General features: G+C 43.7%; 1 protein-coding gene across 2 annotated transcripts in view; it reads left to right on the forward strand.

The window, feature by feature from the left end:
* The first annotated feature begins 13,745 nt into the window (after positions 1 to 13,745).
* Positions 13,746 to 27,509, forward strand: part of Adcy2 (adenylate cyclase 2) — a 373,487-nt gene continuing 359,723 nt past the window's right edge. The window contains exon 1 of one of the 2 annotated variants that reach the window (XR_007109132.1): positions 13,746 to 14,360. Coding sequence is in view for 1 of the 2 variants with exons in the window: in XM_047555883.1 (XP_047411839.1) it covers positions 14,139 to 14,360 (222 nt within the window). In the remaining variant the exon portion in view is untranslated. The remainder of the gene's footprint in view (positions 14,361 to 27,509) is intronic. The other variant, XM_047555883.1, reaches the window with a different exon arrangement.

Raw genomic sequence — 27,509 nt, forward strand, 5'->3', positions numbered from 1 at the left:
TTTTGTTGTCCTGTTTTAAATTCCATTATCTTTTCTCATCCACCTCCAAATGCCATCAGGTCTCTTCAGTGAATTTCTATTCAGATACTTCACTTTCCAGTACTGGGGTTTCCATTAGATTATTTCCCACAGTTTCAGTTTCTTGCTGAGATTCCTTGACCATTTAATCATGGTGATCACCTTTTCCTTTAGGTCATCAAAGGTATCTATAGTAGCTGTTTTTAAATTCTGGTTTGCACACTATTACATTTGGGTAATTATCATGGTCAGCTTCTATTGATAGCTTTTTCTCTTATATGCCACATTGTCTTATTTATTTGAATTTTACTAACTTGGGCATTATTATTGAAATTTGTGAGTGATATTTTACCTCTAAAATGTGCTAACTCTTGTTCCAGAAGGCAGCTCATGTACTTGTTAGTACCCCCCTCCACCCTGTTCAGCAATTTCATGTGCTTTCAGCTCACATGCAAATCAGTTTTACCCAAGTCTTGGGCCTAGAGTACAGTTCTCTCCACAAGAAGTGGCTCTTTTGCTAGTCAGTATAAGCCTGATGTATCTACCAAGTCCCTCTGGTATGGTAAGACTCAAACTCCAAACCTTATTCCTCATGAATGTAGCAGCTACATCTCTGCTCTGCTTTTCTGATACTGCTCTGTGCTGCCTCCATACCTGGGCAGCCCAGTGGTCCAATCAAGCTTCTGAGGATAATTATGACCAGATTTTAAGCTTCTCGTGGTGATTTCCTCCTTTCTTCTTGTTAACCAACCCAAACACATTTTCTGATACCTCTAATCATTAAGATGTGGCTTCCTATTTGAGTTTGGACAAATCACTATGCTCTGGAATGCCCTCAGGAAACCTGAGCAAAAATGGTCTTAGCCATTCTTTCTCCAAAGTGCTACACACCCCCACCCCATTTTATGCTTGCTGAATTTGGTCCTGGTTCAGCATATTCTAATAGAGAGGTGTGTGTGTGTGTGTGTGTGTGTGTGTGTACCACACACTTACCTTCAGAGCTGTTTACTATTATCTGCACAGGGTTGGTCTCACATAGTCATTCTTTTTTTTTTCAATTTTTACTTTCTTAATTTTTAAAAATTTTTTAAAAACTTTTTTATTTGTCCTAATTAGTTGTACATGACAGTAGAATGCATTTATGCATCTTGATAGATCATACCTAAATGGAGTGTGATTTCTCTTTTTCCTGATTGCACATGTCGTAGGATCACATGGGTCATGCAGTCATACAGGTATACGAGGCCATAATGTCTGTTTCACTCTGTATCCTTCCTACGCCATACCCCTTCCCCTCCCTTCACTCCCTTCTACCTAATATAAAGAAACTCTATTCTTGGCCATTCTTCTTTCACAGAAATTAGAACTACTTTTGGTGTATTATTTTAAAATGTAATTCAAGTCAGATGCAGTGGTGGACTGGGGAGACTGAGGCAGGAGGACTGCTTGAGCCCTGGAGTTCAAGGTCGGTCTAGGCAGCATAACGAGACCCTACCTCAAAAATTTAAAAAAAAAATATGGAATATATACAAGTTAATGACTATATAAATTAACCTTTATTATTTTTCAAGTATATGTGACAATATATACTAAGCAGACAGTGAAAACAGAGTTAAATATAAATTTGAAGCAGGAATATATGTTTTAAATTATTAGACTCACTGGCCATAATATTTTCAAAGATTGTTTTACTTAAGCTTATTCTAGAATTTGGTATCCAATTAACAATAATTCTTATCAATAATAATATTGACTTAAATTATTTCATGCTTGGAATATAAAATTACGGAATTCTGAAAGCAATACTCATGTGCATAGGGAAGGTTGCTAACAGAAAATATAACTTCTAAACTTTAAAATATACAAGCAAACTTTCCTATTAAGCACCTCAAAATATCATTGACTTAGTTTTAATTGAAATAATTTACCTCAAGTTTTTCATATGTGAAAGAAAATAAAAGTCTTATGACAATATAAAATCTATATGAAGGGCTGGGGATATAGTTCAGTTGGCAGGGTGCTTGCCTCCCAAGCACAAGGCCCTGGGTTCAATCCCCAGTCCTGCAAAAACAAAACAAAACAAAAAATCTATATGATTACTGCTATTTATTCATTTTCTCTTGTCCCACCAGTGTCTTGATTCTCTAATTCAAACCTTTAGATTAAAACAGATGATCACGGTCTCTAAAAATATCCTCTTGGGGAATTGGAGAGCAGTTTCATAATGTCATGTGCGTTAGATCTGTGTAATGGACAGATTCCATGGCAAGACGGTAAGCTTGGTGGAATGGGAAGGTACACCTGGGGGTTAGACACTCGCCACATGGGAGCGTCTAAGAACAGGTGGTCATAAGGCTGGAACGTTCTCAGCCGACTGTTCTGTGCTTACACAGGATAAAGGCACGATACCTTCTTGGCATCATAATCAGAATTCTAACACGATCACCAGCGTCATAGAATGGTGTGGTTCGACTTATTGTTTATCTATTTCTGGTGTCCATGCTAACCAGACTGTGTTTCAGTGTAATGGAACATTGAATCAGAGAATCAGAAGTCGTCTCGCACAATCTGTAACTATTCAGCACAGATCTGGTTTTTCAAAATTACTAATTCACTAGATCATCGACTACATTTTGAGTAACTCACTGCATAAAAAAAAAAAAAAACTCCACCTTATGTTGAGCCAAAAGGTATCTCTCTTTAACTTTGATTTATTGGTTTTAATTCTTTCCTATGAAACCTCTCAAATAAGCTACTTTCACATATTAATGCTGTGCTCAGTACCAGTTCTTAATGCACACCTACTATTTGACAAAAGCTTGAAAATCTTTCAAAAGAGCGCATTAATGTTACACATGATAAACTAAGGAGTTCTAGTTTGTCTAGTTTGTCCCCCTACACCCTGTACCACTGTCTCCCTAAGGGGGCGAGGACTGACCCTGCTAAGGACATAGAAAAGAGCGGTTACATTTTACTCTGAACATGAACCCTCTTGACTTCTTTAGCAAGGCAATTGGTGTAAAAGGTAGACTTTGTCAGAAGACAGAAGGCTGTTAGAAATTTCTTCACATCTTCAGGATGGACAGATTAGGTTGCCAATTCAACCTACATTTTCTTCTTCTTTCTTGCTAACTCCAGTGACATTCATTTTGTTTGGGCATCTGCTCAGCACATGTTCTGGGACACTGGGCTCCAGGAGAGGCTCCCAATGGATTGTACCATTGTGGTGATCTTATTGCTTTTTCTGTGAAGTGACCATGCTGGTGGTTTCTGAGGCAGGCCTGCCTGGCCATTCCAGTACCATCTGCTGAGGGAGGGTGGAACTTGTGGTCACCTAGTCAGGGGTCAGTGGTACTCCAGACTGATCAGGACCCTGCTTGTGGGAGGGGAAATTCTGCTATATATGAGAGGGTCATATTTCCCAACCTAATAAAGGGGCAAGTCCTGGGAGCACAGTGCTTTGTGCCCGTGCACTTCCTGTTTAAAACCCTGCCATTGCTGTAGCTGCAATGCTTCATTGGGTGCAACAGGTGACAAGCTTAGGAAGGATAGTCAGGAAGCCAACATGGTGTACCCAGGGTAGATGGTCCTGGGGATTTGGTTCCTGAAGACACCACCACCTACAGACTGCTTACTGAGTAAGGAAATTAACTTGTAGACTACTGGATTGTGGAACATCAGAGGTTTCTACCTCGAAGGTGAAAGCAATTCGAGGCACTACCACATGTTTAGCTTACCAGGAGGCAGACCTGGGGTCCCAGGGCTAAGATTTCCATTTAATTCCAAGAATAGGAAAAAGGTACCTCTGAAGAATAGGGGCAGAAAGTCCAAAGTGCATAGAGAAGTAGAGAAGGGAGAGAATCTGGGAGCACAGGGAGGGGACAAGAGTCTGACAGCCCTTCCTAGCCAGAGGTAGACCAGAAAAGTTGGTGTGATAGTCCATACATCCAACAACCAGTGGTAGGGGGACCACCCCAGCCTGCGTGTTCACTATCTCTCATGCACAAGGGTCTGTGTCAGAGCAACACCAACCATGCTGGGTGGGGAGGTAGCGCAGAGCAGATTAAGCTAACAAGCACTGTCCCCACCCATGCTGAATGGTGCAGCATGAACTGGACCCAGAATTCCCAGCATGACTCCATGTCAGAAGACCTGATATAGCTGAGGCGAAGGCTATATCAAAGGCCTGAGGCAAAGGCAAGCCATTTTCATGGGTTTCCCAGGATCCCAGGCAAAGTCACCAAGGACAGGGCCAGGGAAGACAGTCAGTGAAAGTTCAGAGAGTCCTGGGCCATCTGGAGTACCACCGAACCCTGACCTGGATGGGCGCAAGCTACCCCTCCATCAGCAGATGTCAATGGATGACTAGGCAGGCAGGCCTTAGAAGCCACTGGTCAAGAGTGGCTCAGACTGAGAGTAACAGAAGCACCTGGACCCCAAGCCTTGCTTCCTCTTGTGTGGTTCACCTTCCAATTCCCTTATGCCTAGCTGCCATTTCAGTGAAGTCTTGGGAAGGCAGGCAGATCCTTCAAGTGGGGCTGCTACCTGTCAACACAGAGCCTGGGTCAATTAAATAAAGTGGCTCTTCACTTGCAGAGTCAGACTGATGACTTCATGTCCAGTCCACTTTCCTCCCCACCCAGTAAGGATGGGGCTTCAGCAAAAGCTCAAAACACTTGCAGGAACATAAAGAAGAAAGATTCTCTGCACATCTGGGTGCCCCTGGAGCCCATGTGGGACTAGGAAGCACCTGGTTTCCAGGAGAAGCCCTCCCAAGCTGCTCCTGGCATGAAGCCACACAGTGGTGGCTCTGACTGCTAGGGTCTGCAGAGGTCACCTCTCCCCCGTGACTTGACTTCTCTGCACTTTTTCTAACATTTAGTTCTCCAAACTAAATACACATCTTGAAATAATCAAATCTAGACTTCACATGTGATCATTAATCATTTCTTAAATCAGTTCTATTTTAATTATCTTTAGTTTCTATCTTCCAGTAACTATTATTTAATTGAAATTGATATGTCACCTATTTCCAAGACAGTTGGAATTATCTTTCTAATAGGCACTATTTAAGATAGATCAACCTGGGGACTGCCATTAATTTGCTACTCTTTCTTGGGAACTGGGTGGGGTATCAATCAATCATCAATCAATGAAGAAACAGAAAAGCTTCCTGGTAATTAGGAGAAACAAGGAAGCTCTTGGTGTTAGAAGCTTCCATATGTATTATGATATAAATAAATAATAAAATGAAGCAATACTATGACTGTGGATCAGCCAGTTGCCTGAGCATCTTAAATGGCATGATCCCCTCTCCTCATGTCTTATAAAGTGTGCTTCTCTGAGAATGTATGCTCTTGGGCCCATGATCAAAATGAAGATCAGTGATTATGGTAAACCACCCTCAAATGCTGAACGAAAGACATGAGGCATCCCTACAATTTGTTCATCTGTCAATCACTAGGTTCAGGGTTGGGTGGAGACACTCCCTCTGCTTCGGGCTACTGCAAGGCACTGGCTACGAAACACACGCTGACGGCGGTTCAGCATGCCCGACAGATGCCCGTGGTTGTTCTCTTCTTAGAATCTGGAGCCTGTTCTTGAACTGGGGCTCTGAAAGGAGCCACAGTCCCAGACTGAGCGCAGAAACCATTGCACGTTCCATTTTGCAGTTTCGTTTGGCTGTCACTCACTGAGATTTGATAGCCCCCAAGGAAGAGAAAGACTCAGTATTGTTTGGGTCCATAATACTTTACTCATAAGAAAAACATTCTGGAAGTTTCTAAATGCAAGAAGGTATCTGGTGGGTAATGTGTGAATGAATCATTGGGATCATCTGAGCTTAATTCTGCGCTAGCATTCGTGATTCCTCATGTCCTACTTCACAACTGGTTTATACTCCAGATTTCCCATTAAAATATTACTGATGGAGGATAAAGAAAGCAATGGATGCATTCTACACCATCAATAAATACAGAGGATTGACAAAAAGAATCTTAGATTTGTAAAATTTTGTCTCAAATGGACATAATTGTATTAAATATCTGTAAAGTTAAAGAATAGGGTACTTTCTATTAGGTAGAGGGGAGTGAAGGGAGGGGAAAGAGAAGGGGGTAGAAAGGACAGTAGAGTGAAACAGCCATTCTTACCTCATGTACATGCATGACTGCATGACCCATGTGATCCTTCAATGTGTTCAATCAGAAGAATGAGAAATTACACTTCATTTATGTATGATTTATCAAAATGTATAAATGCATTCTACTGTCATATACACCTAATTAGAACAAATAAAACATTAATAAAAAAAGACTAAATACAATTGCATCATTTTCTCTCTGTGTTAGAAAAGCAAACACAGCATTGTAGCCTATGCATAGTTGCAAACTGTGTAGCTTAGGAACAGATATTTAGCACTCTAATGAAACCTGGTATAAGGCAATTCGAATCAATACTGTGTAACCTCCAAGACTGAATCTATTTTCTATAGTTTAATCCAGATATTTTAATACAAATACCCTTAAAATCTCTTTTCTTTCTTCTTCTTTTTTAAAGATAAGCCTTTACTTGTAGGCTCCTTGGAAGAACACATTCAGAGAGCAGCCCCACCACAGCAGGGGAGACAGACCCTTTTCCATGTATTAGTTATTAGACTGTAATGCAATAATGAGTGTCTAGGTTTAAGATTGCCTTTTTATTCCTTTAGCCTGCTGAGCATGAAAATGTCTTCAGCGTTTCTCAGTAACAATGTAAATACAGCCTGTCTAGATAGAGTTGGCACATTAACTGTATCTGGCCATTTGGAGGTTATTTAATCTAAGGCAATTGCCCACATGAACCCAGCAACCTTCCCTGAACATTGTCCCAAGCACCACCTTGTACCGACAGATGGGATGAGAAAAGTGCATTTTGGATGTCTCACATGCAAGGGAGAGAAGGTAGGCTCTTTCTTCTCCAGACAGGTTCAATTGATTCTTCATTGGAAGTATTCTTTTATTATTGGGACAGTATTTTCTTTATTTAGCTAGCTTTATATGAAAATTTAGATACCACATATCTATGTACTCAGACATTCTATTTTTAAAGCCCTGTGTTTAGACATCCTTGTCTGTATTGATGTAGAAGATCATGATTTTATTTTAATTAATGGCAAAATAAGTCTATCTAGTCATCTGTTCTACCACATTACTAAAAAGATGTCCTTTCAAAATCTTTTACTTAACCATCCCCATTCCCAAAACATCCTTTGGCAATAGTACCTTGCTATTGAAGGAAATGGTGTAATAATCAGCTGATGTGGCTGAGAAGGGAGGGACAGGGAGGACAGCAGAGTCCCTGAGGTAGAGGCTGACTCCTCTAGGGAAGTGGGGAGCGAGTGTAAGGACACACCTGGGAAGAGCAGGTGTAGGAGTCCAGAAATGGGGTTGGGATTCTGTGTGGCAGGGACCTCAGGGCTTCCCACAGTTCTAAACCAGAGAAGCCTGACTCAGGAGGCAGAAAGCATGAGAGGGCAAACAGAGCAGCTGCAAGCAGGAGCGGGGCCCTGGGGGAGAAGTAGGGGATAAGAAGGGAAAGGCTGGGTCTCGCTCAGCTGTCATGGACGGCTTGGGAACAAGGAGGAGGTTGGGCAGAAGTCATTGCCAAGATGTCTCAGATCTGCCGTCAGTGCAGGACTGGAGGTGTGGTTGGAGTTTGGAAAGGACATGCCTGATCACTTAGGTATGAAGATATCCATAGGTACTTATGCGGCGACATTCAACGCACTGGAAACACCCTCCAAATGCGCAGGAGATCGTTTCTGAAGTCTACCATTTAAGAGCAAATTTTTATGAATTTATGATAGAAAATCTGTCATCAGTCCTTGGACACCAGGCCATAGCATTGAAATTAAATTTAGAAATATATTTCTTTTGTCAAAATGCTAGCGTGAACAAACACAGTCCCCCAATGCCAGCAAGCCTGACCTGAACTGTGCCCATCACCCCTGAATTTCAGCATCCACACTTGGCACTAGTGGCCACACGGGGAGTTGACGAATTCCATCCTCCCTGCCCCTGCTTCCTCTCTGTCAATTTCAGCATGGCTAAGCCTGCAGAGAGATGAGGTTTTAGGTGGACACTCGTAAATCCTGCATGTCTTCATTGATAGTGCCTGCAATTGCTTTCCCATGATGCGTTACTGGGAACTAGCAGGGCCAAATGCCATTTTCTCCTGATAAAATCCAACCCCGTTGGTACTCTCTCCAGATAATCGCTTTTACTGGACACTTTATTTTACTGCTATTTCTTCAGGATCTCACCTCATATGTGCCATTACCCTCTTCTCTATTAGTCAAGTGGAGTTGGTAGCAATATGTGTCCAGTATTTCAAGAAAATCTTGCCATTTTAGGATTTCAAAACACAATAGGTTTTTAAAAAATATAGTGGAAGACAATGTTTAAAAACTATCAACAGCCAATCTACAAATGAAACTTCTTCAGCACCTGGAAACATTTCTGTATGATCATTAATTAGAGCAATCGACTGTCATCATTTGTGAATTGTCCTCTTTTTAAGAGAATTAGGCTATCTTTTGTCTTTTTTCATTCATGCACACATCCAGCCATCCCTCCTTATTAAGCACTGACTGTGTGTTTTGCAAATTTCAGGTAATAGAACATAACAGTAAACAAAAGACACAGAATCTCCTGCCCTTACTAAACGTACCCTCCAGTGAGGGAAGACGGATCACATTCATACAGAAACAGGATTTGTGCATCGGCTAAATTAATATGGCAGTGCTGATGTTCGTTCTTTCTTGCTTTATACCAAGGGACAGAGGATTTGTCAAGAAATACGTATAAAAAGTTTAACATGCTTTTTCAGCATTGTTCAATTTCCATCACTTGCACTTTTGTCTTAATTGGGTATAAGTGATTTTTTTTCTCCTTGATCTAAAGAAAGTGATTAACATATAACCCTTTACCCAGCAGAGTAGTACGAACATGTTTGAAATATCCTTAGAATAAATGGCCCGCTTTTCTTACTTTGAAGATAAATTCACTGAAGCTCAGGGAGCTTACATGACTTCTCCAAGGAAATACAGTCTATTCCAGAAATGGAGCAAAATCTAGTGCTTTACAGAAATTATTATCAACACTGGCAGTTATTACAGCACAGAATGGAATAATACTAGCAGGGAACATAATTTATTTTCAAATTCAAAAACAATATCATGAATTAACTATTGTGCCGTGGTTTAAGATCATAAGTGAAGTTGTATGAATTGAGTGAAGGAAGCAGACATAGCTGGGTTTTTCAAAGAGGCCGGATCTTGTTTCTTAAAGTACACAGTTCAACTTCAAGTATAACCAGGTTATTCCTTAATTAACTACTTTAAGAGATGCATGAAAATAAAATCCGAGGTGTGTGAACTACATGTTTAGGCCCGCTCTCTGGACCTCTCCCAGGTGAACACCGAGCACAGCTGAACACCGCATGTTTCAGATCTCATCTGACTGCAGACAGGCTAGAAACCGATTAGTCATTCACCTGTCCTAGTCCTCGGTGAGCTCCCGGAAGAAATCCTGCATGTCAGTGCATCCTGAAACCATCAGAGTGAAAATCTTCTCATTGGCAGGGGACTTCAATAGGGTCTGTTCTAAAGTGCCAGCACAATCCTGCAAGTCACCTGAAGTCAGACTTTGAAGATGATTTCTATGAAATATACTATTTTTGTCATTGGTGAAATAGTTCATAACATAAGCCAAGCAAGTAGGGTCTTTCAAAGGCATGCAGATCTCATTTGGTACTGGACAGGAAAATAGATGAACACTGATGTTACATTCAGCAGCTTTTTCATGACGCTTTGAAAACTGAACTGCAACAGAGATCACCAGTGAACTGAAAGAGTTAATTGAACTTCTAGGAGCCTTAAGCTGGCTTTGGTTGGGCGGATTCTTTATTCTTAGATTCTAGTTCAATAAAAATGTAAATGTTATCTGGGTACACAAAACATATTTCACGGTGATAATGAATGTGTTGACATACCGTTCATACTTTATTATATAAATTTTAGTAATGTATTTGCCAGAGAGAAAAATGAACACACAGGGAAATACTCTGTGCTCAGCTCTCCAATATGCATGGGAGGCTGGCACTTGCAGCTTCTGTCCTGGGTGCAATTTGTTGGTTTGCCTTTATTTAATCAGGGTTGTGGACGTTGGGAGGGACATGACAGCATCCTTATTGACTGAGCTAATCTAGCTGGATTTGAAATAGGAACTAGGAGAGGGTTATTTTTAAAGCAAAACCCATTGATGCATAAACCTGTCCTGCAGCATGATTACTTAGATTTATAATCAATGAGGTGTGTCCTAGTGTTTGAACAGGCTGTGAAAGATGACCAGGTTAGGAGGATACAGGTGGCCTGGAGTCCCAGACAGAGGAAGCCTTACGCTTAGGTGGGCATCTTCCAAAAATAGGTTTGTATGTAGGTAGAGATCTGCTGCGAGTGAAGCTTCCAGCAGAACTGCCTGTCTAATTTACAGGCCATTGGCAAAACGGGAACGCAGAAGCCTTTGTTCAAAAGTTATTAAGAATTTCAAGGTATTGGTGGCAGAACATTTCACCCAGTGCACAAGTCACACACTCAGAACGCCTGCCCTGCCTGCAGGGCTGTGGGGAGGGAAGGCTGCCCTCTAGCGTCGCAGGGAAAACCAGTTCTCTAATGCTCACTTTTTTTTCTTTTTCTTTTCTTTTCTTTTCCCTCCCTCCCTCCCTTCCTCCCTCCCTCCCTTCCTCCTTTCCTTCCTTCCTTTTTTTTTTTTTAATTTCCTCCCTCAAGCCCAGTTAAGAGTTTTTTCTGTATATTTTGTCAAAAATAAATTGACAGAGTACACTTAGGGGAGAATCCTGAGCTCCCCATGCCTTACCCTTGCTTATCAGCCCTGCTCCCCAAAGGCACAGACATGAACAAGAGGACTCCTTGGGGTCCTTTTAGTGGCACTGGTCTGCATTTCACACTGCTGGTTTTGCACCAAAGGCATTTTTATTGCACCAAATGCTGCTCAGGGTTATTATTTTGCTTTTCCTTTTTTTCCCCTTTGAAAGTAGAAATCCTATGAACTTTTTAAAAGGTATATTTTGTCCTGTTGATTCCAAAACACTGATAGAATAACAATGATCATCATACTAGTCTACATTGTTTGTATGACACAATAGTGACAGGGACTCATAAAAATAAGTACCGAAACCAAACTGAAATTCTAAGAAAACCTGAGAGAAACCTGACATAGCCTTTATTTTTGTATTACTTTTTTCTAAGACTTTTGTCTGTGATGATGCAATTTAAGTTGTAGAGGGGAGGGAAGGAAGGGGAGGAATGTTCAGCTTTGTTCCTGTTTTGCTTTGTGCAGTCCAATTTCTCCAAAGACATTGGGAACTCCTTCAAGGATTTCCAGAGGTGCCCCGCCCCCGACAACATCTGGCACATGGTAGGCACAAAATAAATATTTGTTGAATGAACTAATGAGGGAATGCCTGCTAAAAATCATCATGAGAGTTGATGGCAGAGTCTCCATGAAGAGGTATCTAATTATGTTTTGTCATCATATTTTAACAAATCTAAAGGCCCTACAATTGTTCCCTCTGCATGATGGAGAACACGTGTATGGTAGTCACGGGATATTAAACAACCCTCTCGTGCCATACCAGGAAGGAGAGAGCAAATCTGTGTTCACGGTTCCCTCACAAATCCAGCCGCTCTTTCCCCCGTATATCTAAATTACAGATTATTTTTCCTTCTTGCGTGGGTGAAGGCAGGCATTCATCAATACAAGCGGTGAGGAAGCAAGAGCTGGAGAGTAGGTGAGTAATGGTACTTTGCTAGCACAGGAAAGGGCTGGAAATGCTCAACTCTGCCCGACCCAGAAGACCTGCACGGGGCATGGGCAAGAGAGGTTCCAAACAACAGAACTGGCCAGCTGCCCACCCACTCAGCCGGCTTCCTTCGAGGGATCAGACTCTGGATGTTCATAAGCCCAGTTTTAGTGCTGCTGTCATTGAAGATTGCACTCAGAATCTCCAAAACCCTAAATGTAGTTGGTACAGACTCATATCCCCAGGTCCAAAGGAAAGCACTAGTCTAATGAGCAGTTTGGGCTGTGGGTGGTGGTGACTTAATTACTGGGATCATGGTCAATGGTTATTGGAGGGGAGCTCAGGCAGGGCAAGAGAAGAGACCCAAGAGAGAAGTTTCATTCTGCTACTGGGGCAGAAGGACTGACAGTGGTAGATGGCCCTTGGGACTACCAGAAGACATTAGGGGAACCCCTTCCATCCACTGCCTCCTTCCCCTTCCTGGCCGCAGGGTCTGGCAGAGACCCTGGTGAGGCAACACATCCTTCCCAGGACCTCGCACCCCTGCCCTCTGTCAATGGGGTGGGAGGTCACTCTCAGACCTGTTGAGGATGGTACAGTTGTGCCGCCCTTGAACCTTGAACCATCTGCACCCTGAAGGTGTTAACTTGCTAAAAATAAAATCCCAGAAAGTCTCCTTGTCTGGGTTCAGGTCTCATGGGTCACAGGGCTGCTCACCTTGCATACATCTCTGCTCCAGGAACAGGACAGCCCCACCAGCAGCAGAGCAGCTGGAGATCACCAGTCCTATGAAGTTCTGAGCTGTCTACTGAAAGCAAAAGAATGACCCTTGAGCTCCCCCGGGGTAATAGGAGAGGGCAGCACTACTGTGCCTTGGATTCCTTAGAAAAATTCTGGGGATAAGGTGGGCTTTGAGTCTTTGGACCTGCAACACTCTAACAGGAGGAAGCTTCCAAAAGTGTAGGCTCCTTTAGAGGTCAGCAATGAAACCTCCTGGCCTCTAGGCAAGGGTCAAAGTCTTGGATTCCCAGGGGTGTGGACTCAGAGAGGGCACGGACCCAGCCCAGGACCTCAACGCCGAGTGCAAGTAGGAAATTCCTGAGCCCAGTTATGTTCCCTGGTGTGCTCTTAGGGCCATCCCTGCCAGTCAGAAGGGGCTCTGCAGGGACCAGGACCAGCCAGAAGGGCACCCCAAACCGTGGCCTCTGCGCACCTACAAATTGTAATAAAGCTTTGAAGCGAAGGGTGCAGTGAGGGTGCCAACCTGAGCCTGCCGGGGATCATGCACCCCTCTTCTTGCTACCGTGTTTGGGAGTCCTCTTCTAAGAGTGCCCTCAGGTCCCCGCGGGGAAGACCCCTGCCCTCTGAGGGGGCGGAACTTGGGAGCCGAGCGCTGATGGGGAGGAGAGAAACCTTGCCTACTGAGGGGAGGCAGGGAGGATAGGAGACCCCTTCTTGCTCTCCAGAGAGTGAAAAGGAGGAAGTCCCCTGCTGTCCGCTGAGGGGGTGCTAAATGATGGCAGGCCTTCTGTGCTCTGAGACAGGGGGGAGGGTTATGCGAGCAGCCCCATGCCTCAGCCCGCCAAGGGGTGGGGGAACTGGAGCTTGGCAATGTCCCTCCCCGCTGCCCTTTGAGAGAGTGGAGAGGAGGCTGGAACCACCGCCGTTTTCTCAGCCCGGTGGGAGGTCTTGGGGTACAGAGGGTGCCTCCCCCTACACACCCGGTGCTCTGAGTTAGTGGAGAGGAGGGTTGGAGCCGCACTCCGCCCAGGCTGCTCTGTGTATAGGAGAGAGGAGGGCGGACGACCTTGTGGCGGAGAGTGGGAGGGCGGAAGGAGAGCGCGACCCGGGCGGGGGGCAGCGGCGCCCCCTCCCCGGCTCCCGCCAGCCTCCGCCCGCGCGCAGCCTGGCCGTCGGGGGGCGGTGGTGGGTGCCGGCCGGCGCCGCCTCTGCGCGGAGGCCCGCTGCGCCGCGCCGGGTGGGGAGAGGCGGGCCGAGGGGCCCCTGTCGCACCCGCCCCCTCCCGCGCGGTGGCGGCGGCGGCGCCTGGAGCTGCCCCGAGGCCGCCGCCCGGCCCCCGCCCGCGCGTCAGCGCGCCCAGCCCGGGGCGCCGAGCTCCGCCCGCGCCGGAGGCCCCTGCGCGCAGCTCCGGGTGTCGGCAGCCGGCCGGCCGAGGCGGCGCGGGGGTGGGACGCGGGCGCCGCGGCGAGAGGCGCTGCCCCGGCCGGGCGCGCACGGCGGGCGCCCCGCGAGCCGCCCCGATGTGGCAGGAGGCGATGCGGCGCCGCCGCTACCTGCGGGACCGCGCCGAGGCGGCGGCGGCGGCGGCGGCGGGCGGCGGCGACGGGCTGCAGCGGTCCCGGGACTGGCTGTACGAGTCCTACTACTGCATGAGCCAGCAGCACCCGCTCATCGTCTTCCTGCTGCTCATCGTCATGGGCGCCTGCCTCGCCCTGCTCGCTGTCTTCTTCGCGCTCGGACTGGTGAGTGGCCTCCCCGCGGATGCGACCCCGCGCGTCCCCAGTCCCCAGGAAGGACCTAGCCCGCGACCGCGTCCAGCCGGGGGCTGCCCTTGGCTGGCTGTGGGCTGCCCCGCCTGCCGGCCCGCGGCCGGCCTGCTTCGAGCAAGGGTTGCGGGCAGGGGAAAAGTTTCTTGGAAGGCTTTGCCCAAAATAAAGTTGACAGGGTGTTCACCAGGTGGACGGGCAGGGCGTGCGGATTTTCCGTCTCTGAGCACCCGCTGGCAAACTCCTCTGCGCTTTCCTCCCGCGCCGCTGCCTGCAACGTCCGCGCAAATAGGTCTCCGCAGAATCAGCCCGGGCTTCTTGGAGCGTTGGGTACCTCCATCCCAGTCCACGGACAGCCCCCGAGCTGGCATTTTAATTTGGTCTGGGCATTTTGAACGCCTTAAAAAGCCTGCCTTGGGGAAGTAGCTAATGGCAAGAAATGAAAGAAAGATACGATTGTACCCCTTAAGCTTTAAATCTGTTTCTATTTAGCTGGTAGACAGAAAGTGATGGAGTGTTGAGCGGTTGCACATTTCACATCCTAGGAGACTTCAATTAAGCAGCATTTCAGATGGACCTTCGCTTTTTTTTTTTTTTTTTTTTTAATTTCTGGAGAGCTAGTAAACGAGTTTACGGTTTCGTGCAGGTGAAGTCCATTTCATCACTAGGAGCATAATGCTGCTCAACAGCTGACGTCGATTTTGCCAGTTTTTATTTTTCCAACAGAAAACCTTGGCACACTCACTTGAACAGTGAGAGGAAATCTGTAGATGGCGGTAACTTCCTGTTACTGATCTCTCCTGAGTGTGTGGTTCAAAGTTTTGCGCTGCCCATGGTATGCTTGTGCCAGCCTTCGATTATCTAGTGAATTTTTTTTTTAGGTTAGTTGTTGAGCCGACTCTGTGGAAGTGCCTCCACTGAACGATAGCTTTTGATCCTAGAGTGCAAATATATGCCCATATTTATTTACCTCCAGGAGCAAAGAAGTGGATCTTGCTTATATTTCACCAAGTGCTCAAAATAGCAGTCTCTGGTATTTGATAATTTGTTTTGGGTATCCTAAGCCAGATGGTGCTCACATATTATGCATGGAAAGAATGTTACCATCATTTTTTTTAAAAATAATTTCTTTTTTCTCCATACTACTCAATGGTTGCTGTATTCATATTCAGTTCCAGAAGAGAAAATCCAGTGTAGGAGGCCATGACATCACAGGTCACAAATGGTCCTTGTATGTAATGTATGGAGCTTGAGCCCCCTGTGCTTTCTGTAGTCTTGTGACCAATAGAGAGCCACCCCACACCCTCCCATGGAACCAGCCTTGAATATCTCTGGAATAACATCTCCATTCCTCTTTATTACTTTTAGGATAAAAAAGGACTTGGGGAGAGGTTTCTGTCCAGTCTTATTGGCAAGCGGTCTCTAAAGACATCTTCTTTTTGTTCCTCTTCTTGCAGGGAAGAAAACATAACAGAGTTTTCCTTTGGAAATCTATTCAGCCAGGGCGTTTGTGCTTGCGATTCTCCTGAGCCTGTAATTCTAACTGTTCTGGCTCCTTCTTTTCTAAATGGAAAGGAGGAGCAGCAGGTGATGGCCTATTTATAGCACCATTAATACAGTTAGACAAGTGTGAAGTTCATGTTCCCTGTGCGCACTACTTTGTTTTCTGTGCTAGAGCACGCTGATTCTTGAACCTCATTGGTATAGATGTTCCTGGATGGGTCAGTGAGAGCCTCAGTGACGTGAGATTTGAAGCTCCCCTCTCTGAACTGTCTTTTGTTCTTCATATTTGTGTTTCTTTAAAAACTTCCTTTATGTTCTATTTGGCTTGGCACAAATGTGACATGATGTCCTTTTATATCTTTATCCAAGGCCTCTTTATTATTCCTTGATATTCACCATTTCCACTCCTTCCTTGCATTCAGCTGAATCATTTTAAGCACAAAAATTTCCCATAGCATGACTCTCACCCAGTGTGATGGACAGTGGAATGGAACCTATTTTCTGCTGTACCTATCCATGGTCTCACACCTGCTGTATAAATCCTTAGCAGTGAAGAGCTGTGTGGAAATATTCCCAGAGAGGTCAATTGCATGTGATGGAAAGGCTCTTCTCAGGGGCAGACTACGGCTACAGGCTTGTCTGAAGCGGGCAGTGTCTGGGAGGCATGGGCGCTATCTTCCAGAATCGCACTGTAGGAGGTACTGAGCTAATTCTGAGCTCTCAGTACTCATTTCCACTTTGTTTCTAGTAATATCATAGCCAGCATCTCTACTTTTCAAAAGATGTTCTCCCTCTAGGTAGCCAAAGATAGCTGGGGTAGAACACTAAGCTGGAGCGTGCTAAGTTAGAGCTGTGTTTCAAGGTCGGGCTGAGTTCACGTCCCTGGACCAGCAGAGATTGGCTTCTGAAGGGTCCGACTCAGGCAGGGAAGGCCTGTGTGCTTTGGGCCCTGCTGGGCTTCCACCTTGGAGCACTTTGCTGGAATAGCTGGACTCTCATGTAATTCAGGAGCAAAGCAGATCTATTTTTGCTCCCTGAAATCTTGGACAGATTCCTTTCTTCCCCTGAATCTGCCTGGTTTTCATTTCCATTAGACTTTCATCAGTTCTGGTAGTAGAAAAAGTCTGGCCGTTTTCTTAATGCACCTTGCAGGTCTCCTAGAACATTTGGATTACAAAATGATTTAAGCATAACCCAAGTACATAGAGGTTTTTTTTTTTTTTTTTACTATAGGTAATTGCCTTTGTGTGAAGCCATTTGAAATATATTTTAAAAGAGGCGGGGAAGCAAGCTTTGTTTTGGTTTAGTTTTTTTCCTAGTTGATATTATTCAAAGAATGACTTCATTTTATTTCAGCGTCTAGTCAGTTCATGATTCTGCTTTATTGACTATGAAGTTAAAGTTATTCTCAAAGTAGTTTTACTATTCTGTAAAATGAAAACCTGAACTGAAATTTTGTAATTTTGCATGATTTATTATTTTCTACATAAAAATCCATGAAATTGGTTTTACCTGTACTTATTAAGAATTATCCAAAGATAGGAAACAAAATAAATAGAACACAGGGTGGTAAATCTTGAATTTTCACATTCTGATTAATAATATTTTCTTTTGTTTTGCATGGAAAGTTTGAGTAAAAAGTCTGATTTAACTTTTTTTTCTACATCAGTTTATTCAGTGTCTATCTAGTGTCATGCACAGAAGAGTCCAGGTGGGAAAAGCAAAATAAACTTGACCTCTGACCCAGAAAACTTAGAACTAGTGAGACCATACCAAGTCATACATCTTCTATCATGTTTCTGAGAGCTGATTCTCATCTGTGAATGCATGAGAACCCCTTTTCAGAAGGAAATTCTCTCATTTATGATGCCTGAAATCAGCCAGCTTTTCCTAAAGTTTGCCTGTCATTGTTAGGAAAGGTCAACATCATGTTTTTAGTTTGTCAAAATATCAGCTGCTTGTAGTCAGATTTCTCTTGGTTAAAGTTTATGATTAGGAATAGTCAGTATTTCAATTTGAATAGAATTTTTTTCTTCCCATAGATTTTATGTCAGCTACTTCAGTAAAGTATTTTTATTGTTGATTTAACATGATCATGAAATAAATGTTTGCCCTTTTATTAAATATAGTAGGTATACTATTATATTTTTATTAAATAAAGTAGGTGTACTATGCAGGACTGTGAAAGTGACATCCTTTTTATGCAAATGGAGTGAGCTAGCTTTTAAAAACAGAACCATAAGGACTTTTCATTACCAATCAATTTTTCAGTATTAGGTGTTTTTTCTAAGAGTAAGTGTATCTGACTTTTATCCTTCATACAAAGATAAAAGTCAGACAGTATTTTACTACAAAATAAAGAATATTATTCTTCCAAAATAAATAAATAAACAGATCTGATCATTTGGTAGGTGGAAACTACCTTTATTATTCCAGTCTTTCAGTGCCCCTAGTGGATGGAAGACACCCTTTTCTTGAAGGGTTGAAGATTGAGAAGGCAGATAGGTACACCCCACATCTCCTCTAAGGATTAGGAAATTCTGTGCTTTCTTTCTCTAGCTCCAAATCCTAGGAGTGAAAGGAACAGGGCATGTTCCTAGATACTGGAGCAAAGGTGGCTGAAGATATATCTTTTTGTGCATTTCTATACATGCAGGAGAATTTTCTTCTGCAGGTGTTTGTAATTTGCAACCAGTAATTGTCTAAGTCATTTTAGTTATAATTTACCTGTGGCATGAACAAAAACCAAGGAAAAAACTGTAATTTTCTGCAGGAAAGGTGGTTGTAATTTACAAGAGTAGCCAAAAAAGATTTGGAAGCATCTTTTGGATATTAAAATACATGCGTAAGACTAGGGATGCAACTCAGGGGTAGAACACTTGTCTAGTATGCATGAGTACCTGGATTTGATCTTCAGTACCTAAAATGAATTTTTTTTAGAGAAAAAGAAAAAAAAATCACATGATTAAATGTATACAGGTGAGCTTGCCTTCCCTGTTGTGAAAACACCGCAGGATATAATGGTTAAGAGCATCTATCTGTGTTGGAATTCTGGTTTTGTCCCTTTCCATGTTTCTACTTCTGTGGCCTTGGGCAACTTCTTTATCCCTCGTTTCCTTGTTTGTAAAATGGAATGTACCTGCTTCATAAGGTGATGATCCAAGTTAGTATGTGCAGGAAAGTCCGTAGACACAGAAGGGGCCCCAGGGTCTATTAGCCAGTGACATTTTCATTGTCACTGTGCAAGAACACAATAGCCATGTTGCATTAGGCCTGGAGTTTCACAGATGGGGAAACAGAGGCCCAGAAGGGCAAATCCGTTTCTTCAAGGTCATGAAGCTGCAGAGCTGGGGCCAGGCCACAGGGCATTTGGCTTTTCTGAGTGACTTCTCTGGAAAGCATTGGAGGTCTGGAATTCCCGCCTCTGGTCTGGACACGTCTTGGTGGAAATTTCTCCTTGTGTGAACGTCCTCATTCTTCGTTCTGGGTGTCAGAGCTGCACTTCCATTTCTTCTCCCTTTCAGTGATGAAGACATTTGGGTACAGATGTTCTTCACTACTGACTCATTGGATTGAATTGGTGGAACCATTTATTTTCATTATGCTAAATATTCCCAACATCTGCTCCATCAAGCAGAGCATCCACCGTGGCTCTGATTTTGGTCATTGGAGAAGTCCCTGACACAGATGGTAGGCACGCAGTACCCATTCCTGTTCAGTGTGATTCTTGTTGATACTTAGAATCATATATTCCCCTGAAAATTGGATGGCACTGTTAGAGCTGACAATACCTTGTTACAATTATTTGGTGGTTGTGCTAGTCAGGTATTCCACCAGTGATTGTCAGTGGTAGGGGAGTCCACGCGAGGTCTTTGGACTCCGTCCGTTGGTATATACGGCTGTTCAACAACTTGGCATGGATCAAGACAGTATGTTGAACTGGACCTATCCCTTCCCTCACTGAATATTCCTGATCACCTTCTGGGAAGGCACTCTGGCTGGCGTCACCCTGGGTGTCCCTCCACCTGTATGTCATGGCTGACACGCCAATGTCATATCTTGAACTACAGGGTGCCTCTCTGGAGTGATCTACTATCTGGGACCCCAGGAGTGGCTCCCCTTGGCCATGCCTCTGCCTGCTGTCTGTGCTGCATGTTAACTTCAAGCTCTCTTAGCTGGGCGGGTGCTGGTTCCCTGCTGCCTCCCTCCTTTGCTGAGCATTCCTCCCTGTGTTGATTTCTACCTCTGATGCCTGCAAAACTCATGAACTGTTCAAAATAGTTCATCTCTACATTACTGTCATCTGAAGTTCAGAATAGTTCTGTGGGTTCATTTTCACTCCTCAAATAATTGTGAACTCTTTCAGGAAGAAACTTGGCATCCCCTGTATTTAACAGAACACTAAGAATGTACCAGGGGCTTAATGGATGTCGGCACGGTGCACCATGTCGCTACATTTTCCTTACCAGCTGCATCTCCCTCCTGCAGCCCACTGGTGAAAATCACAGCGCTGTTGGTAGACCTGGGTCTTGGCCTCAATTTTGCCTCTTATGTGTTTCTGACAAGTTAAATTATCTCTTCTATTCTCACTTTCATGAAATGAAATGAATAACATAACTAGGTTCATGGAGCTTTGTTGAGCACTAAGTACAATAGACCATATGAGCATTTAGTACAATACTGGACACGTATTATATCCCAAACAAAAGTAAGTCTCCGTTGTCATTATATTTAGACCACAGAGGGATCTCCTTGTCAAGGGTTCTTATAGACAGATAAACACAATGTGTACTGAGAGTTTTAATTCTGGGTGTGAAAGAGAAGGGAATGCATTTCTATTTATGTGATAAATGTTGTACTTTCATCACATAAATAACTGAGTTATTAAAAAAAAAAAAGCAGAGATGGGAGAAGCAAAGATTTTTGAACACTAAAACTCTTGCCAAATTGGCCTTCCTGTAATCTTCCATACTTTTCAATTTTGTTGGCTTTTGATAATTTTATATAAAATAACCAAGAGTAATAAGGTGATATTTGTGGTGCGGTGGTGATATTTCTGTAGCTTCAGACTAGGAAGTAGACACACACTGTTGACTCTGGCCACGTCTGGGAGGAGAGAGGATTACTGAGCCACCTTGTGTGTGTAGTGAAGCCCGTGGTCATCAGTGCTCTCTTTGTGTAACACGAATGCAGTGCACTAAAAGGCACAGGAAGGGAATGAGAGGAGGGTTGGAGGAAGGTTCCAGCAGCCCAGCTGTTTTTTCTGGCTGTGTTGCAAATATTTCTTTGTTACCTGGGCTTAGGCTTCTATCTCCAGAAGCCACTCAGGTGAGAGAGCAGTAGATACAGTAAGAACCAGTGCCAACCAGTTCTGATCCAGAGCTCCACTGGGAGAAGTGTGAAGGGGTGTCTTGAGCCTCTCCTGGGTCATGGCCACAAGGGAAGCAAGTGTCATGAGGTCAGTTGCGTCTGAGTCCAGTCAACTCATGTTTGGAAAAGTTGGTGCTTGAAATGGGAAGTTTCAGCTATTGAATTGAATTATAGTGAGTGACTTATTTATTGAATTTGAAGCATGCAGACCTGAACTACTATACTTTTTTTAGAACTTTGAAATTCTGAAGATTTCTCAAGAAGGTTGTTATTATCTGAGAGACTTTTAAGAGGAAATCACGCCGGGAGAGTCACTGCCCCACAGAAGGTTGCTGATGGAGAAGATGCAGATCAACACTAGGAGCCCGACTGCGGGTCTTAGAAGGACAAATCCTGACCACTTAAGTCAGTGCCATCACCGTGCCTCAGACGTGATGATGTGGGGGCTGCTGCCGCAGGGCAGGCCGAGCTCTCAGACCTCTGTGCGCACTCCCAAGACTGAACTGTTGCATGTGTGTGTGTGTTTTAGTGTCCTGTATTGTTTGTAAAGGCCTCGTAAAGAATAAAGGGTAAAAGAAGACTTCAATCTGCTACTGATCTGTAGTCATTGTATGGAAAACAAAACCTTAGACTAGTCCATTATAAAACCAGTAAGATCTGTTAACGTTTTTAAAAAACACCAAAGAGAACAGGGGAATGGAAGTGGAATGTGTAATGAAGAGATGTCAATGCAACTCACACGGGTACTGATCCTCACTTCTCAGGCTTCCCTGTCACTGACTCGCAATTAATTCAAACACGTAACATCCACGTTCTTTGGAATTGGACTTGAGGTGCACAGAGTGGATTAATTATTTGATTAATTAGATTCGTCCTGGATTCTTGAGCACAATCCTCTTTGCTCTATATTTGGCTTACTTATTTATTTACAAATAAATAAACCTAGTTGGCTAGAATATCTCCAGGTACAAATTTCTACCTACATGCGCCACCTATTCCATTCTACTGGCCCCCTTTGGATGTAACCTTCATGTTGAAATTAGTTTTTATTAATTTTGCTCTCCTTCTTATTCATTTTATCATTATATGTATAACATATACATATACATATCACATTAGATCATTATACATATATCATTATACATTTAGACAGTCCCTAGTTTACGATGGTTCAACTTAAGGTTTGTTGACTTAAGGTGGGTGTGAAAGTGAGACTTGTTCAATGGGAACCATGCCTCTTGGCCAAGATCGCAATGTGCAGGGCAGACCTTTCTTGTGATGCTGGGCAGTGGTAGTGAGCCTGAGCCCCAGTCAACTCTGTGGGCATGTGTCCTTCTGTGTCCTGCATTGCTGCTAAGCATGGATGCTCAGGAATTGAACTGTGTCCAGTGCTGCTCCACTCAGATGTCTCACCTTATGGTAGGCATCCAGGTAGAGGAACATCAGTACAATACGGTGTGAGGCGGGGATCAAAATCCATTGTGTACACATTCCTTATAGGTAATCAGCTGTTACTGATATACTTCAGTTACTCTTTCCTCACATCTGTCATGTATAATAATTCCACATGTGAATGGTTTGTTATGGGCTCTTCTGCTCCATTGGTTAAGACCCTTTGTTGTTGTTTTCAGTCCTGCATGCTAAACAACACACATATGCCACGACTACACAAATACAAACACATGCTGTAATTACTAGGCCTTCATATTAAGTATGTTGGGTAGAGCAAACTCTTTAAAAGTTTAAGAGCACCTTAAGAGCTTATTCAACTCTTTAAGAGCACCTTGGTTGTTCTTAACCTTTCATTCTTCCATATAAACTTTAGAATCAATTTTATGTCAATTTCTATTTGAACACTCTGTTGGGAGTTTTCAGTTTTTCATATTTACTCAATTGATTCATTGCTGACAGTTGATAATATACAACAACATTACATTTTTCTATACCTGTCATGGATCATCTCTGCATTCATTTGTGTGCTTCAGCAGAGTTTTGTTATTTTCTATGTGCTGTTCTTGCTCTTGCTCAATCTAAAAATGATTTTGTAGATTGTTACTATAAATGGCATTTTCATATTCTAATGTTATTCTTTTGTTGCTTATATAAGGTAATACAAAGGAGCTTTGGATATTGATCTTATGTACCAGCAAATTTCAATTGCATCCTGCTTATCATGTGAATAACTGGATTACAGGGTCTTCCAGTGCCCCACATAGACTGTTGTCTCATTGACAAATGATGAGTTACATTTCTTCTTTTCTAAAACCAAAGTCTTTAATTTTTTTTTCTTGTTTTGTTATGATGGCAATATAATATTGACAGAATTGGTGCCTGGGGTGCTTGGGACTCTTTCCTGCTTTTAAGGGGAGTTCATTCACAGTTTATCCATTAAGAATTATGTTGTTGAGAATTCTTTTAGATATTCTCTGAGATATCCTTGTATTCTAATCTACAAAAAAAAAAAAATTGAAACGTGCTTGGGTATTGACTTTTACCAAGTGGAGGTGACCATGTGTTTTTGGGGGAGTTTTTAATCTGTCAATGTACTGAATCATAATTACAGTTTTTTCTAACATTAAACAATTTTTTATATTCCTGAAACAAGTTCAGTTTTCATACATCTTATAAAAAGGTTGTAGGTAATGTACTAACACTTTATTTAAGATTTTTGCAGATATTTTTTGCATGAAATAGGTTTGAAATTTTCCGTTAACAATCTATTATTTCTTTTTAAAAGTAGACCTTTCTAGTCCTATAAAATAAGTTGGGAGTATATCTTCCATTTTGGTTTTTTAAAAAAGTTTTTACTATATTGGAAAGAGTTGATATAATTTGCCTAGAAAGGCACCAGGGCTTGTTACTTTCTTTGTGGGGAGATTTTAGAACTTCTGTTTCATGATCTTCGATAGTAATAGACTACTTAGTATTTATAATTTGGTTTCCTTCATCAGTATCATTAATATATTTTTCCAGAAATGTTGGTAATTCATCTAAATTCTCATATGTAATGGCAAGCCTTTGATGATAGTATTATCATTTTCAGGTTTACAGGTGCTTCATCTTTGGAACTGTTGTTTAGCTTAGTTTATGCTGTTATATATTTTGTTAATTCCCATCCTTATCTTTATGACTTCCTGTTACTTTAATCAGACTATACTGAAGATCATGGTAAGAAAACACAAAATTCCAAAATCTCCCTGGCTTCACACAACAAGTGTTACTTGCTCATGCACACACTAAGTCTGAGTCAGCAGAGGGACCTCAGGGTCCTCACTCAGGGATTCAGGATGGAAGAAGGTGCTTCCTGGAACATCTGTTCTTTCTCAGTCACTGCCCTGGGGGGCGGGGGTAAGCGTGATGCAAGGTTTTACTGCTGGCAGTTAGCATCAAATGGCCAGTGACGTCTTTTTCCCTGGCCAGAATAAGTGTACCAGTGTCTTTTGTTGCATTAAAAACCACCAGAAAACTTTAAAGAACAGCATCACTTATTTTCCTCCTGAATCTTCAGTTTGGTCAGGTGTGGCCATAGCAGCTCTTCGGTGGAGTGGCTTGGAGGTAGGGGTGCTCCGTCCTGTCTAGTGGTCTGTGCTGGCCAGCAGCTGAGAGTCAACTAGGACTGTTGGTGGAACACCTGAAACGGCCCTTCCAAATGATTACGTGACTTCCCGAGAGTATGGGAGCTGAGTTCCAACAGGGATCATCCTAAAAGGACAAGGTAGAAGTGCTTGACATTTTTATGATCCTGTCCCTGAAGCCAAAGTAAACCAGTTTCAACACACTCTTTGTTGAGTATCTCCAGGTTCAATAGAAGGAAATATGGAGCTATTGCTTGGTGAGAAGAGGACCAGCCACATGTGGGATAGGATGTGTTCACCCATGTGTGGAAAATACAGCTTGCTATAGTGCCTTAAATAAGCCATGCTAGACTCCCACAGGATTATATGTTAGCCTATGCTGTGTAACAAACCACCCTGAAGTTAACAGGTTAGAATACCTACTCTTGTATTTATCTCAGAGTTTTGTGGGTGAGCTCTTATTTCTTCTGATGAAGAATGCCCAGTTGATTGGTACTGTTCTAGCTTATGTTTGTGTGGTTGGCTGGAAGCTAGTTAATAGCTGGATCTCCTGAAATGGTTTTCATTTACATGTGTGGCCCCTTGGCAGCTGTCAGCGTGGTTCTTGGGTGGGGTGACTGGTCCCTGAACTGCATGTCTTCCCTCATTTACCAGACTGGCTAGTTTCTTTGCATGAAGCTCAGAGGGTCCCAAAGGGCCCCAGGGAAGAGAGCAAGCTGCCCATTTCCAGTGCTGTCGAGTCTTTGCTTGTGTCAAAAGATGTCATCACACTGGCCACAGGGAGTCAAATGGCGGGGCCCAAGTCAAAGTGTGGGAGAAGGACACAGAGCATGGCCACAGGAAGGGGATTGTCACAGTCAGTGTGCTGACAAAGCCATACAGGGAGGAGAAGCAGGGTGTCTAACAGCCCTACTCACTCCTGCAGTGAACCTGCCTGGTCCTGTATTTAGTGCATCGCCTGCTGAGGAAGACACATCCCAGAAGTCCTACCCCCTCAAGGCAGCAGGCTCTGAGAGTCGAGGGCCTCTGAGATTCCTTCGTTAAGGGGAAGGGTGAGCAGTCATTTCTTATCAAGCCTGGGCGTGGCTTCTCTCCATTTGGAGACCTGTGGGCCTGAAAGACAGGTTATCAACCACCTCACAGAAAACCCTTCTATGGCCCCATGGGAAAAGTACCACACCCTGGCTCTGGTCACCGCAGTCTGCATCCCCCCGGCAGGCAGGTTGAGGTCCCCGGCCCTGAGGCTGAGGGTTGCTCTTTCTTTGGACCTCCATCCTTTGCCTGGACTGGGCTCCTGTCCTCTTGTCTTCTGCAGCCTCTGCCTCTTCCCTCTAGGAGGTTCTTCCTCGTTGGTAACCACATCTGGATTGAGTATGGGGGATATTCCTTTTCTGCAGACTGAGCAGCTTTCTCAGCCAGTTCTTGACACGGCATAGGCAGATGGAGAACCCCAAGTTTCTTTTAAATCGAGAAAGCCATAGTTCTGGTTGATGTGTTTTTGGAAACAGATTTCTCAGAACTCATCTGTCTTCTCTTCAGGACGGGCTTCTGCGTTTGCCGCGTGACTCTGCCCTCCCATGTTGTGCCCCCCTCTCTTCCTCTCTTATTCTTTTGGCTTGTGTGTACTTTGAGCCTGGATGAGAATACACTTTCCTGGTTTTCTTCTCCCTGAGCTGTTTTGTCCAGTTGGAAGAATCACTGTCCCACACTCCTTGTGGGACCTCAGCTCTGAGTCACCCTCACCCTCTCAGGTCTCAACAAAGGGTCTTTGGAGTATCAGACGGCACTCCAGTAGTGACGGGTATCTTTGCTCACGTGGCGACTCTGTGACCCATGGTGAATGTTCAGTCCCTCCTAAGATCTTCAAGTAAGCCAGCAATTCATTCTCAAAAGGAGAGTCACTAAGAAGGCTTCAGGAAGCACTGGTTTGGGTGGAATAGTTGGCGTCTCCGGGAAGCCATGAAGACAAGCATGACTTGTCACCCTAAGGGACCAGGACATGGAGCTGAGAGGAAGGTCTGTGGGACTGTCACTTCCCTCAACTCCTGCCCCTGAGCTTCTGCAGCCCAGTGGCTACAGGGCCACTGTTCACCAGCAACTGGATTGTGGGAAGAAGGAAGGAGCGTGGAGAAGCCGGAGGCTGAGCAGAAGCCATCCCTGGGGTGCTGTGACTGCCATCATCTATCTGACTGTGGGGACTTGGGCTCAGGGCTTTTGTGCTTCCCAAATCTGGTACAAATTCCTCTTTTGTTCAACTCTAACCAAGAATCACAGAAGGAATACGATTCTGGGAAATGGAATTCCCAGCAAAGCCAAACCGACCCATTGCAATTTAACTCAGCTCCAAAGCCTGTCAGTGTCCTACCCAAGCACCACAACCATTGATAGGTACTGTTTTCATTATTCCTTTAAAACTCATGGATTTTTTTGATCAAAAAGTCATTTAAATTGTGCTTTTTATGTCATGAATATGTGGAGAGTTTTAATTTAGGTTTTTGTCATAGAGTTTTAATTTAAACTATGCTGTGATTCCTGACTTTTGAAATTTTGTGCAGGCTACCTGATATATGATTATATAAATGTTCCATGTGCACTTGAAATAAATATTGTTCTCCCTGATGGTTGGGGGTGGAGTTCTATATTTTTCGACCAAGGAAAGCTTGATGATTGTGATGTT

This window comes from Sciurus carolinensis, chromosome 6 (genome assembly GCF_902686445.1).
Source record: "Sciurus carolinensis chromosome 6, mSciCar1.2, whole genome shotgun sequence".
NCBI lineage: Eukaryota > Metazoa > Chordata > Mammalia > Rodentia > Sciuridae > Sciurus > Sciurus carolinensis.